The following is a 15,308-nucleotide window of genomic DNA, read 5'->3' on the forward strand; positions in this document are numbered from 1 at the left end:
CATCTTACCTGTAAATACATGTCGGAGAAATCCAGGCAAGGTGTGAAGTTGCTCTTAGGCATGTATTGATTATTTAATATTAGCATATGGTGAATACATGAGTAGTACTTTAAAATCTCGTTACTCTATAGATAAAAACAATGTTATACTATTATTTTGGTTGTGAGTACAAGTAAGAATGTTGTTATCACAAGTATAATTTTGTAATATTTGATACTATAATGTCTATTTTATTTCATACCAAAGTTCAAACTAAAGATAAGAGTTGATCAAAGCCACAACATCCATTAGTACATCCAACTTGACTGAGAGCCTAAGAGAAGAAATAAAGATTCTGTCGTTTTATTGGTCAATGGTTAAAGCTAGATACACAAAAAAAATAAACATAAAAAAAAAAAATAATAAATAAATAAAGTGAAAAGATCAATCCCAAATGGCAGGGATTTACTTTCTTAGGTAACTAGAGAAATTGTTATGAAGAGAACTCCCTCATTTGGTTTGGTTTGGTTTGGTTTGATTTGATTGTAGTAAGGGAGTAAATTTTAAAATAAAAAATAAAATCGCGACAAATTACAATTCGTAATAGATCACATGTGTGATAAGTAAATTAATAATGTTTCAAAACGAAGTGCTTATGAGTCGACTATGATGCCTTCCTAAAATATGAACCGATAATTATATCAATCATTGTTGTTATCTATACACCTTTGAGATGAGAAACCATTGTTGTGCATATGATATTTGTGTTTTTATGACTTTTGTTTATAATATAGTTTTTGCTTGGTTAAATATTCATGAAATAATGTAGTAAATTGAACAATTTACAATCTTTTTTGGAAAAAAATTAGTTTCATGAATTTTACTTGGTTATACAAATATGAAATATATAAATTTGTTAGATAAAAAATGGGAAATTAAAACGTAATGAAATAATATTTAATATTTGCTAAACAAATAATTTTTTTTCTTTTGTTCCAAAAATATATTTTTATAGAGGTTTAACTATATTTAATTATATAAATTGGTGATGATGTCGTCGTAACAAAAATCAAGCTATGTTTAGCTCTTGCTTGGTATAGATTAAAATCTAATCTCATTATCAATCTTGAAATGAATTTCTCGCCTCGATCAAGTATGGGTATGGAATTCAACTACTTGGATGGATCGCAATTGATGTTATCTTTACATTATTGTTCATTCAAGTAATGTTTACCATAATGAACTTTAAAGCTCAAAGCACTGTTATTACGTGCCGTCCCCCACCAGTTTCAAATTTGAGGAACAGGACATACAATGACTTCATAATTCATTCATTCATGAAACTGATTTATTACCAACCAACTTCAAGCCAAATTGTCAATAAAGTTTTAAATATTTTAAACTATTTTTATATTTGTCAAATTTGATTAAGCCCCGGTTTGTCAGGGATTAAAATCGAATTTTTAGTAAATTTTAATAAAAATTGATGAAATATATGGTTGAAAAATTTTGAATCCCATAAAATGTGTTGTTAAAATTAATTGATAATTTTGACTTTAATTAAAATCTGAATTTTATTTTCTACCAAACATATGCTAAATTTTACTCTAGTTGTTAGACAAATAAATAATCAATATCTTACTCATTATATGGGTGTTACATGGGATGAATCGAGTGATAACCACTCATAGGGTTATTACATCGGATAAGTAGAGCTGTTTGGTTCTTCTATCACCAAGCTTGATTCGGCTATAATTCACCAAATTTTTTTCTCCCGAGTGAAAATATATATATTAGTCATTATGATGAGTCGATAGGGAATTGTTGGTGAGCGGCTCGCACACGAGTAGACAAGCTCACGATCTAACTTGTACGAGCTGACGAGCTAGTTAACTCTCTACCCTCTTATAGCCCGATATTGCATTAGTTATTAGACAAAACGATTACCTTGAAAGGTTGGTTAAAAGAATTTGACTATACATTCAAGTTCACGTGTCCGCTCAATGCTCCAAAATTTCTTTTCACCGCACTTGCCTATTTCTCCCACACGCATTCCTCAAAAGTCTTGCACTTGAAAATGGTAGCGAGTGACAATACATGCTAGTGTATTCTACGAGGGGCGGATTCAGAACTTTTGCACTGTGAGGTCAAAAATTAAAAAATATATATATATATATTTTTTTAAAAACAGCATAATATTAATAAAAATAAGTTAATACGTATTTTAATACTTTGTCCCCGTCATTGTAACACATGTATTATCCAGAGTATAAAGAATATGATAACTTGACGTCATCTTTACCTTTCTCCAATTTATTGCTGATAATTTGTTCGATGTTCCAAACTTAATGATGACAACTAAATACGAGGGTAACGCTTATTTGCGAGACTTAACACCTTACGGCACGAGCTGACAACATATATACAATTTTACAAATTGAATAATTTTGTAAACGCTTGGGATTTTATATTAAATTGTATATATGTTGTGACTCAAATCCTTATAAATTGGTCTATATTTTTATCTTTATTCGATATAAGATTTGTCCCTTAACATATCTCGAGAGACGATGGCTCAATTGAACAAATCAATCTTAAAATTCGCATGCTCATTTTTGTAATCTTAGTCAAATCGAATTGCTCGATAGAGGTTCTAATGTTGTGTAAAGACTTGGGATTTCATCTTAAAAGATCGACCAGTGTAGATATTTTCATCTTTATTCGATTTGAGATTTATCTCTTAAGACATTTTAATATACTAGTAATGAGCACATGTGTTGCACGTCTTATGTATCGGATAAATGATGTGCATAATATTTTTAAAGTACTAAAATTATTTTTAAAAGTACTAATACTTTCTTAATTAATAATTTCTTTAAATTTATATGAGATTTATAAATTCTATGGATTGTTTGTGGAGATGACAAGAATTTTTGTATTTAATCTATAAATTTGCAATTTTGAATTATATATCTCAACATAGTCCATTTCGATCTTTCTTTATTGCTTCGACATTCGCGATGTAATCCCTCAATTTTGTAGGTTTAGACAATATTCGTGTTACTACATTCAAGAAGGAAAAACAAAATCTATAAAAATGTAGAATAAATTATCTAGAAAAATGATTAATACACTTTTTATCATCAATTTTACAGCCTTCAAGCCTCGTTCCACTCACTCAAACTACACATCGTCAATATAATATATTCATGAATAATGATAAAAATATAAAATACATAATGAAATTAAAAATCAAACATATAAAGATTTGAACAAAAAAAAAAGAAAAAATTCTTACTTTGATATAATAAAATTCTTATTTGATCTATTTGAATGTAAATGTGCCAAGTCAAATTTAGAAAAGTAAAGTATGTACAAATATGAATATTTGAACTCAAAAAATCGAGAAGACACATAGAATTGATATGAACAGGATAGAATTGATACGAACAAGACATTCAAGAAGGTCCTGGATATTGGTGGCTGGATTAATCGCAATTCCATCGAAATAGAATTGTGGTTCGCCAATTAGAATGTGAGTTTCATGATTGTAAAAATTAAAATTTAAGATCATTGAATTAATGCTATTAACCGAATTAAAATTTTTTTTTTTTTAATTTCTATAGTAATCTACGCTTACGCTACCTTCTGACTAGCTCCTGGGATAAAAATGTTTATTTAAGGTCATTCATTGAGTTCCTTAAACAACACTTGTTTTCCAGTTTCATGTTGAGTAAATTGAATTAATGGTGTTAATAAAGATTAATATACTAATTAATATTAGAAAATTAATCAGGAAATTATTGACGAATGGAAAAGAAAATTTTTAATTTCATGTCGAATAAATTGAATTAATGTTATTAATTAACTATTAACAAAATGAAAATTAAATAAGTGTATATTGGGTATACAGCTAAATATATAAATTGAATTTTTGATGTTAATAAAAATTAATATACTATTAAAAAGATTGATTTAGGAAATTATTAACAAATGGAAGACAAAAAGAATTTTTTTTATTTTCATGTTGAATAAATTGAATTAATGCTATTAATTAATTATTGACAAAACTAAAATTAAATAAGGGTATATTGAACATATAACTAAATATGTAAGGGTAAAATTGGTATTCAAAAGTTTCAGTTAATTATTAACAAAACAAAAATTAAATAAGGATATATTGAGCATTTAGCTAACATATGTCAGGACAAAATTGGTATTAAAAAATTTTTCTTCAATCCTTCGTTTAAATTTATTGTAGATAATTATTTGTATACTTTGTGAATTAATTTTGTTGAAAAAATTAATTTAACAAAATACTAGAAAATATTAATGCTAATGTTAATTAATATGATACATGGGTTGTGCGCGGAGACTTTTGGTCACGAGTTCAATTCTTCCTATTAACACTTTCTCGGTCGAACCTATCGCACCGAACTTGCTTAGTACAATTTATCTGACTGACTTGATTTGCAGGTTATTATATCAGTCCAAGAATTTACCTAATACGCACCCGGAGGGTAGATAGTGCGAATTCCTCCGTCATAAATAAATAAATAAAAGGAAAACCCACATTGAAAGAGTAGCAGCCGTTTCACAGTACATCTTTTTCAGCTGCCACTCACAGAAGAACAAACCCAGTTAAGCTTCATTTGCATTTTCTTGGGTTCCCCAAACAGAGAATAAGGACTTCTATTCTTGTATTAATTATGAAATATTAGAGTAAATTTAACCAATAATCACTGAACTTTACACTTGATTACTACTTGCTCACTCATCTTTCACATATTACTGAATGTTCACTCATCTTTTCATATAATTACTCATTCACCACTCGTCTCTTCAAATAATTGAGCTACTTTTACGGCAAATTTTCGACAACTTCCGACCACAAAGAATGTCGAATTTTGATATCGTTGGAAAGCCCACGATGTCCTCTTCAATTACCACCCAAAATCTCATTATAACTTCAAGGGATTCGATCGAAAAATTGCCTTAAAAGTCGTCCAAAAATTCTGAAAATTTGCCCAGATTTTCAGATTTTTTGGGCGACTTTTAAGGCAATTTTTCGGCAACTTTCGACCATCAAAACTATCTAATTTTGATACCATTGGAAATCCCACAATGTTCTCTTCAATTACCACCCAAAATTTCCCAATAACTCCAAAGGATTCGGTCGGAATAAACCCACAAAGTCAGCATCCCGAACTTTGTCCAAATTTTCGCCTTTTCAAGATGCTGATTTTGTGGGTTTATTTCGACCGAATCCTTTGGAGTTATGGGAAAATTTTAGATGGTAATTGAAGAGGACATTGTGGGCTTTCCAATGGTATCAAAATTCGATAGTTTTGATGGTCGAAAGTTGCCAAAAAATTGCCTTAAAAGTCGTCCAAAAAATCTGAAAATCTGGGCAGATTTTCAAAATTTTTGGGCAACTTTTAAGGCAATTTTTCGATCGAATCCCTTGGAATTATAATGAGATTTTAGGTGGTAATTGAAGAGGATATCGTGGGCTTTCCAACGGTATCAAAATTCGACATTCTTTGTGGTCGGAAGTTGCCGAAAATTTGCCGTAAAAGTCGCCCAATTATTTGAAGAGACGAGTGGTGAATGAGTAATTATATGAAAAGATGAGTGAGTATTCAGTAATCTGTGAAAGATGAGTGAGCAAGTAGTAATCAAGTGTAAAGTTCAGTGATTATTGGTTAAATTTACTCGAAATATTACCGAGAATCTTCATTTCTAGTGTATTTAGATAATTATAGACATTGATTTGATAATCACTCCAAAAACAAAATCCAATCTTTCTTTACTTCTTTTTCGCTCTCTGTGCATCTGCCGTCAGTTTTCAGACTCGTATGTTTGAATAGTATCTCACTGCGAGACCTGAGCTGAATAACAGTATTTTTATTACAGATTATTTTGCCATTTTCCTACTTCTAACTGGCTTTTCTTGTCATTGTTGCTTGCGCATGGCCTCAGCCTTGTTCCCTTTGGGTAAATTTTCCAACGCCTTTCGACTCCGTTTCTTGCGAGAGAGAAAAAAGACGTGGCTGTTAAAAAGAGAATTTTTTTTATAGGACTTCTATTGAGCATTTGGTTATAAGGGTTTTCTGGGTTATTTTGTTGCCTTTGAACAAAAATGCTTGGTTCTGTGGGGAAGAGATAAATTCGAGAGCGGTTTTGTGAAAACATTGACAGAAATGAACGACAGATTGGAAAAAACAGCGTCTTCTTTGGCTATTGTAGAGAAAAAGCCTCAAAAACTAGGAGGATGTGTGGGTATTTTCTTTCAGCTATTTGATTGGAACGGTAGATTTGCAAAAAAGAAGCTCTTTTCCAAGATATTGCTTCAACCAGGTTTTTCTTTTTTTGCCATTGCTCTGTTTTTCATTTTAGAAATTTGGCAAACCATATTGGCATTATGTTGCAAATCATATTAAAGATCTGGTCTTTATGTTGCATATTTCTCAGTTCGCTTAAAACAAGCTTCAAAGAAATTTGGTGGAGATGAGAATCAGCCAAAGCTTCGATTGGTATGCATCATGCTTTGTTTTATTTCTGCATCCTAAATTTTTGTCTTCTGTTTAATAAATTTATAAAGAGTTTTAAGCTTTGGGATGTGTCTTGATTTTGCGTGAATGATCTAGATTGCTGATAAGAATAGTGGGGGATTTCCTAGCTCAAGGAAAACAAGTGGGGTTAGTAATGTTGATCTTGAGCAAAAGCGTGAAATGCGAGCTCCAGGTCTGGTTGCCAGGCTTATGGGTCTGGAGTCCATACCGGCATTACAGAGAGAGAAGACGAAGAAAGCACCGGTTTCTGCAAATGGGAATGATAGAGCAGACAAAATTGAGGATAAGTGTCGTGGGTACAAGGGTGATGAAGGGAATATGGGAAAAGGAGGGAATAAAAATGAATTGAGGCCCCAAAAGCTTCAGAAGACCGGGTTATGTGAGAGGCAGCCAGTAGCTAGAATGGGGGCAGAGGTATTTCAGTTTACGAACGTTTTATCAAGATCAAGGAAGCATCCTCCAAAACTTACTTCTCCAGTGAAAAGTCCCAGAACTCTTTCAGGGAAAAATGCATCTAGAATAATTGGTGCTGCAACTAGAATTCTGGAACCTGGTTTGGCAAGGACTAGGTCAAAACGTGCCCTCGCATATTCAAATACCTTGCGCAATTCTTCTAATGGAGAAACTTTTTCGGGGATAACAACAGATATTTTACCAAGCCAAGTGGAAGATTCCAAATACCTTGTTACTCAGCAGCCAAAGGGGCAATCTTCTTGCAGAACTTGTGGGCATTTGCTAGATAAGTTGGATTCTGATTTGAGTGTAGACGAACGGACGATGGTTTTTACTTCGGGGTTCTCACATCATGTTGAAGCCTCTTGCCAAAGGTCAGAAAGGAGCAGCCAAGGAATGCCAACATTTGAGGAGGTTCTGGAGGAATGCCCAGTAACTGCAGGTTCAGCCGCAAAAAAATTTCAACCTCGTAGTACATTTTCATCAAATAGAAATCCTTTGAGTGGAGAAACAAGGTGGAATTTGGGAAGCCAACAGTGCAAGCCTCAGAAGGACATGCCTCTCTCTGATGATTTTAGTTCCAGGACTCAGAGCCAAAATCAGATATCACAGGTGAGAAATAGAGTTCCTCCAAGGTCAAAGTTCAATGGTCTGTTGAGCAACAAAGCGTCAGCATCAATTGACGTAGATGACACAAAGGATTGTGTTTTTAATCATCGAAGCTTAAGTAGGCATAGGAAACCGGGGCTCTCCACTGGAGCTGATAATGGCAAATTTGAAATGGAGAGGAGAGCTGGTTACGGGAAGAATGATTCCATTTTACCAGTCCGAAAGAGAAGGCCGATTAATAATGCAAGAGAAAGTGCAAGTCCCGTTTTTACAAGTTGTTTCGACAAACAAACTTATACCGGTGCTCACGTAATGAGTAGAAAAGAGATGGAATGTAATGTTCAATCCATTAACCGCCAAAGCAAAAACAGATTGAACCTTCATCAAGATAGAAGAACAGTTGGTGTTAGAAAGGTGGATAGTGATGTTTTATTCACAGTTAACTCTCCTGTGAAACAGAGTATTGGAATTCGTGCTGGTTTTGTGAAAAGAGGGATTCAAAATGATTCAAGTCATGAGATCACTTTACAAAAATTTTCATTAAATGAAAGTGATGAAAATACAAGGTATAAAAAACCATTTCCTTTGAGTGGAGACGCATTAGGTGCACTTCTGGAACAAAAATTGCAGGAATTAAATCTCCAGATGGAGGATGAGATGGGAATAGGTGGGAATGCACCCCGAAAAAGCACAGCTATGATTCTTCTGGAGTTAATTTCTGCCTTAACTTCAGAGAGAGCATTTCAAAATGATGACTCAGCTGCTACATCTAACGGGAAAAGAGATTTGCGTGATTGTGGTGATATGTCCTACTCAAAAATATTAGCCAATTCCCAGGTCAGCTAATGTCATTTTATTTGCTGACAAATCAACTTAGCGGGCAATAAGAATATTTGAATGTCTATTCAATGAGATTCAAACTTGTTGGATTGAAATAAGGACAAACTCTCACTAGCCTGAACAGAAGCATATGAAAGACAATTCCATCTTTATCAGTCTGAGGTCGTTTACTGTTATTGAAAATCTGCTGAACAGTTCAGTCATTTTTCACAGATTGACATGGCAAGCCTTGTCTCTACTCTGAAAATTATCACTATGAAAAAGTAAATAACACGAGCTTATAATTTTCATTACAAGTCGATTTGGAGCATTTCTGTCATGTCTAATGTGCATTTGGTTCATTGAGATACTCAAATTTTAAAAAGTGGCTTCTATCTTCCAATTACGCTTTGCCCATTTAGTCATTTTTGCTCTTATTCTGCAGTATCAATTTTTAGTGCCATGTTAATTTTATATGACATGATGGCTAACATTTGAATCCTAAGTAATGAATTTGATACTTCTCCTTAGGTCAAAGCAAAGACAGCCGAGTTGTTAGTTGACTGTCTGCCTGATAGTGAACACCTTAGCCCAGGATCTGTTCTTGAGGCTTCTTATTCCAGTGAGAGTGGTCTCTCCAGCAGTATGGATGATAGCTCCAGTAAGCATCTCTGTTATGATTTTGTTGCTCGTGATGACAAAAGGTCCCCTTATTTGAACTTATAATTACTGTTACTATCCTTGTTTTCTAATATTGGCTCTACTATTTCAGGATATAAAATGCTTACTGAAACTTTGGATTGCCCCTATGATGATCCACCGTCTCTTGGCCGTGGCACAGACCTTTTAGATTCTGCAACCTCTGAAAAGATAGCAAAAAGTGGTAGAGAGTACATTATTGATGTCCACGAACATATTTCGGAAGTTTTATGCTGTATGGAACTCGCTAATTGTGGTTTAAGTGGAAGCATGCTCGACTATGCCAAAAAGGTTCTTTTGAATGTTAAGTTGGTGTTTGGAAATGCAACTTCCCCCGCCTCAATTCCAAGGCAAGGTTTTTCAATTAAAAACTTATTCCTCTACCAACTTGAAACACTAGCAAGTGTTCTCCAGATGAATCTTGATTGCTTTCTTAACATTAAGGATGGCAAAGAGGTGAATCAACTGAGAAGATTTACTTTTGATTCTGTCATAGAGTATTTGGACTCAAGATTCGGTCAATATGCTAAATCTGGGTTCAAAGTCTTGACGAAACTTCCATTTTTTGTGAACACGGAGATGTTGATTTTTGACATTGTGGAGGAGGTCAGAAGGTGGGGAGAGTCATCTGGTTTGATATATGATGAGTTGATAGAGAAGGAGATGAGTGATTCGTTAGGCCAATGGACAGATTTTGATATCGAAAAATTCGAATTAGGCATTCAAATTGCCATGCACCTGTTCCAAATTTTGGTTGATGAGATTGTTGTAGAACTTTGGAACTGCAGGCCGAATTCCCCATCGATTGCACAGGGCTTTCACTAATTTTCTCAAATTCCCTACAACTATGCAGCATGCTACTACCATTCCTCTGTAGATAAAGGAAGATGGTGTTCTTTCTACAAGCTGTGTATTTAATAGTTTCTGGTGTTAACAGATAGTCTCAAGTTCCCATTCTTTTCTAATTGTTTATTTTCTTTTCCTTGACAAATGGGAAACTGTTTAGTTGCTTAGATGTCTCAGTAAATTTAGCAATGATTCATGTAGTTGATCTCGAATTTACTATGAAGAAGTTTAGTTTGTTGCTGCAAAAACAAGAAATTACCACAGGTAATCTAAAATGCCAAAATCTCAGAGGTGGCTGTAGAAGAAAAAAGATTCATCAATTCAATTTTTTATTCAAAAACATATTCCACTCTTTACAAATGAAAATACCTATAACAGAAGTAATGAATAAAAAATATTAAGAATCCAATGCTCGAGATTAAACCAAATAAAGTCGATCTTGAGAGAAATATCAGTAGTTCTCCCATTAAGAAAATCCTAATTTTGCAATCTCAGAACTGTCTTTGCCCAAAAAGAGTCCTACCAATTCTCCCTCCTCTGTTTCCTTCATTGGTAGCACTATTAGCAGCGGTCCCCAATCCTTTCAATTCCCCAATACTAGCATGGCTCTTCCTGGTCATAACTCCACCACTCCTCTTCTCACCGGAATTCGCCGACTTACTCCCTCCTCCCAATTTCCCATAAAGCCCCCCACTCTTTGCCCCTGCTGGTGGTGTCAAGGACTTCTCCGCCACCGGTGTCAGCATTGATGGCGGTTTCCGATTCTCCTTCCTCAAGGCAGATGAAAAATCGGGCACAGATTGAGTCAAAATTGAAGACCCTTTAGTCCTTTTTGGTGGTGTGGTGAAATTCGACTTCCCTGGGAATTTAACCTGCTTCTTTGCCGGTGTCAGTACATGTTCTTCTTTTCTCGGAATTTTCGGCTCGATCACGCTCCTTTTTCTTAACCTTTTTTCTCTGAGATCCGAGTATTCTTTATATCTGGGACCTCTCTCCATAACGAAGCTGTCAGTTGTTAGTTGGAGTAGCTGTGGTTGGTCAGAATCAGAAAATTGGGAGAGAAGCAGTGATTTGGAATCAAGAACGGTGTATTGTAGAATATGGTTTCGTTGAAGAAGAAAGCCATTAATCTCTGCCATTGATGGAGGATTTTTGAAGCTTTGGCAGTATTGATTGAATGTAAAATTTCTTGAAAGAAGTTGTATCTTTAAAAGATTTGAGTTTCCAACGGTCTAATAAAGATATGGTAAAAGGGCGGAGAGGAAAATAAGATGATGATTCCAACGTTCCTATTTAAAGTGGGTCTCACTTAAAATAAATAATGTTAGGACTTTGGTTTGTATAATGACCGAAAAACTACATAATGTATTTTTTTTGACTCATTAAATAATGCTACATAAATAATTTATTACTTTAACGATGTTAACATGATTAACACTCTGCATATTAGCCGTTAAATCAATTCCTTGTAGTTGATCTTTGCAACCTTTTTATTATTTGTTAATTATTAAAAAGAGGGTTAGAATACAATTAGGATTGAAAGAACAATTTTGTTATTATCATTATTATTTTGGCTAATCATGAGTTTTTCTATTAAGAATTGATTTTATTTGGAAGATCTGTAAATTCACACTATTGATACAATACTCGATAGTCTATTTGGAAGATCTGTAAATTCACACTATTGATACAATGCTCGATAGTCGAAGTTAATGTTTAATGTGCCTACATTGATATGGAGTCAATGTCACTAAAAGAATTGTCAAATATGTAACATAATTTAACGTTATCAATACTTTAATGACCAATTTGAAATTTTATTTGAAATAATAGCCTTTTGTGATGTAACTTATTTTAACCACCTTTATAAATTAACATGTTTATTTAAATTAGGATTGATTAGAATTATTATCAAATATATGATACAAGTCAATTCAACTTATTCACAAAAAGAAAGTCATTTCATTTTACATGCAAGACGGCTTTTTGGGGCTTTACATATGGCTAATATCGAGCCCGCCAATTTGTCAAAGAAATATATGCATATATAAAATTACCAAAAGATAAAAATACTCATTTCATCAAATAATAAAGAACTGAAGCCTAAATTCTAACTTTGTTGTACTTGTACTTCTGCCCAAGATTTATATACATATATAAATCTACTAATTCTACTGCTAAATCCTTCTAGTATAAGCGTTCTCACAGCCTCGACTCCTTGTTCCATAGCAGCATCCACCTGCACATACAGCCAATAGAAGTTGGACCATTGAGCAGGCATCATGGATGTAAACTGAACACCATGACTACCTAGTAAATGATTAAATAACTGATGTTACCCCTCATGGGGTGGCCGAGTTGTTGGAATAGGTGAAAGCGGAGACCTTTGGTCACGAGTTCGATTCCCCCTACCAACACTTTCTCGGTTGAGCCTGTCGCACAGGGCTTGCCTAGTGCGATTTACCTGACTGGCGTAGTTTGCAGGCTATTGCGTCGGCCCGAGGATTTACCCAATGCGCACCCGAAGGGTAACGGCTGGGGGTTCCCCCGTCACCCAAAAAAAATAATAAATAAATAAATAAAATAAATAAATAAATAACTGATGTTTCCTAAAAGATTAAAAATCTTGATTTCGCCATGTCCCTTGCATTAGAAATTCCGTATTTAGTATGCTCTTGGATCATGCCTACAGTGGATTTTAAATGTAGAAGAAAGTCTAATGCAAAGTTCAAGTGATCCAAACCATGTGTGAGGATACAGGGGTCCTGCCTCTTTGGTGATGTACAATAGAATGTATAACATAAACAAACTAAACAGCCAAAATGATCCACTACAACCATTTATCCGATTTTCTCTATAAGCTGGATTTAAAATGCTTCTCCCTATTTGGCTCAGAATTTCTGAAGAAGATAAGCTTTCATGTCCATGATACCAGGTGAATTCCCAATGCCTGCAATATTAAATGTTTTTGAGCTTTTGTTTGAAACTGGAAGTATACTACTGCAGCCAAGTAAGGCGATTTAGGAACAGACCTATGCAAAAGCCTGGAAATTCAAGTCGACCGTCTAAGTGCTCCATGACACACTTCACTCTGTGATTCCAAGAAAGGAAGAAAATTAAGGAGGTTCATTAACAATTCTATGTTTTTAGCATGAGATTCTCTGGCATCGTGCGGATAAAATATTAATGAGAAAAATCGGAACATGATGGCTGGAACTTGGATGACATCATTCAAAATTAACTCAAGGGAAATTCATGATCATAAATTATTCAACCAGTGCAGTTGTAGAATGGGAGTTCAGTTACAGAATTTTCAATACAAATTCATGCGTGCCAGGGGAAAGATATATATAATCAGGCAGACATTAATTCTCTTTTGCACAAAAAGAAAACTAGAAGGAAATTTAAATACTTTCAAACGTAAAAATTATATGTAGACTGAACAAAAAAGAAATACAGAAGAAAGTAGGCTTAACTCTTGATAAGCACATTTGATTGGCTCATTCATCATAATGGCACTCAGTATTCCATTTTTTTATTAATCACTAGTCGTCGTCACGTGCGTTGCACGAATTTTGTATTTACTGTATTTTTATTAGCATCAAAATTGTAGTTTTTCCAAAACTGGTTGAAGATTCGAAGTGTTTGATAAAGTCTGATCGTTTGGTTCAGTGCATTATCGCAAGATGCTATAGAAGTCCACCTTAAAATCTGTTGAAAGGACTTTCCCATCAGATCTTCACCAGTGTTGTTCAGATGACTGTGTCTCGTTCCATGAGATAGTTTTGGAAATGTCTATTTTTTTATGACAACGTGTTTTCTTTTATAGATGAAAGTTTCTGTGTCGTGAATCATCCATGATTAAATTTATGATAGAATTACTTTACATCCAGTTTAGATATAAAGAAATCTTAGCAGATGTATCATCATTCAAGTAGTCAACAAAATAACAAGAATTGCTAACTTGCACAATAGAAAGAATACTAACAAGCTATGTAAAGTGGAAACGTGATAGATATACCTTAGACAAAGCAGTTATCGTACTTAACTATATCTCACAAATAAATTTATGACCCAAACCACCAACCTGTTTTCCCCTCTCAAAAATAAAAATAAAAATAAATAAATAAATGTAGAGAATGAAAGAACACAGTCCTTCCCTCCCAAAAGTTGATACTACTGCATAAAGAAAACACGAAAAATTAGAATTTAAGCCTCGTCACGCGTGTCTACAACATGGTCGTACATGATGATAGAAATATTTGGCATGCATAAAAATAGTAGCTTTGCAGGAGAAAGAAATATTTTACTCGTGAAATAATAAAGCATGCATTGAAACATGAAAATAGATAGCAATGAAGTGGTAAAAGGATCCGATGCAATATCTACAAGTTAAGATGAATGAGCCAGGATGGAATTTACAGAAGTATGCTGAGACAAAGTGGATAGTTCTTCTATTGTCATTTTTGCCTCTTCTATTGGTTGTTTGTATTACCCACTATAAAAGCAGGCTAGTGAACTGGGGAGAAAACAACCAAAGATTAAGGCCTGTTCTCTTTACCGTTTTCGAGCTGTTTTCTGTTTTCGATTTTTCAAAACGGTGAAAACGTGTTCTCTTTCCCGTTTTCGAAAACGAATTTTCGAAAATGAAAAAAAAAAAATTTGTGAAGAAAACATAAAACGACTTTTTTGTCGTTTTGGGCGTTTTTAGTGTAAAACTTGAAAAAATTGAAAACGCGGGAAACACCTTTTTTTTTATTATTTATTATTATTTTTTTTATTTGAGGAGGTGGTGTGGTGATTCTCAAAATTTAAAAAAAAAAATTCATTTTTTTTTGTTTGAGAAACTAACAAAAAGAACGCATTTTCAACAGTTTCAAAACAAACACTCAAAACACAAAACTCAAAATGAATTCAAAACTCAAAACACAAAACTGAAATACAAAGAGAACGCCCCCTAATGATTCTACTTTTAGAACACTTTAAAGGAAAATATAAGAGAGAATTCAACCTTGGTCTATGACTTGAAGTAGTTTCCTTGAAGAGTTAGCAACCAAAACCTGTAAATAGATAGCTAGAACAAACCAGTTGAAGCTGCAATAAGGAATAAACGGAAAAGAAAGCAAATATTAAAGTGCACTTCATATCCTTTACATGTGTCTTTGCAAGAGTTTTTGCATCGAAAATTTTTTGAGCGGCAGGCGAAAAGGCCTTCTTCAAGCCAGGTCCAACATTCAGAATGTACATATGGTAGAGTGTTTGCCAAATATTAGGCAAAAAGATTATTTGTGAATTCCAAAAGGTTGTTCATGATTTGAAAAAAGAAAA

General features: G+C 33.8%; 2 protein-coding genes across 2 annotated transcripts; one reads left to right on the plus strand and one right to left on the minus strand.

Moving 5' to 3' along the window:
• Window positions 1–5,702: 5,702 nt before the first annotated feature.
• LOC111407987 lies at window positions 5,703–10,192 on the plus strand. The gene is made up of 5 exons (XM_023037725.1): window positions 5,703–6,339; window positions 6,454–6,515; window positions 6,630–8,453; window positions 8,967–9,096; window positions 9,208–10,192. The coding sequence occupies exons 1-5, from the start codon at window positions 6,183–6,185 to the stop codon at window positions 9,957–9,959; spliced, it is 2,925 nt and encodes a 974-aa protein (XP_022893493.1). The 5' UTR covers window positions 5,703–6,182; the 3' UTR covers window positions 9,960–10,192.
• Window positions 10,193–10,278: 86 nt separating this feature from the next.
• On the minus strand, window positions 10,279–11,239 carry LOC111407988. Its single transcript, XM_023037726.1, has one exon. The coding sequence runs from the start codon at window positions 11,117–11,119 to the stop codon at window positions 10,472–10,474; it is 648 nt and encodes a 215-aa protein (XP_022893494.1). The 5' UTR covers window positions 11,120–11,239; the 3' UTR covers window positions 10,279–10,471.
• Window positions 11,240–15,308: the final 4,069 nt, after the last annotated feature.

The sequence above is a fragment of the Olea europaea genome, chromosome 13 (assembly GCF_002742605.1).
Source record: "Olea europaea var. sylvestris chromosome 13, O_europaea_v1, whole genome shotgun sequence".
NCBI classification, from domain to species: Eukaryota; Viridiplantae; Streptophyta; class Magnoliopsida; order Lamiales; family Oleaceae; genus Olea; species Olea europaea.

What these genes read in the sequence shown, in the direction of transcription:
- LOC111407987 (XM_023037725.1), top strand. Translation starts at nt 6,183, where the DNA reads ATGAACGACAGATTGGAAAAAACAGCGTCTTCTTTGGCTATTGTAGAG. An exon ending in ATCAGCCAAAGCTTCGATTG is followed by an intron (nt 6,516 to 6,629) that starts GTATGCATCATG and finishes TGAATGATCTAG; the next exon opens with ATTGCTGATAAGAATAGTGG. An exon ending in CAGTATGGATGATAGCTCCA is followed by an intron (nt 9,097 to 9,207) that starts GTAAGCATCTCT and finishes CTACTATTTCAG; the next exon opens with GATATAAAATGCTTACTGAA.
- LOC111407988 (XM_023037726.1), bottom strand. Translation starts at nt 11,119, where the DNA reads ATGGCAGAGATTAATGGCTTTCTTCTTCAACGAAACCATATTCTACAA.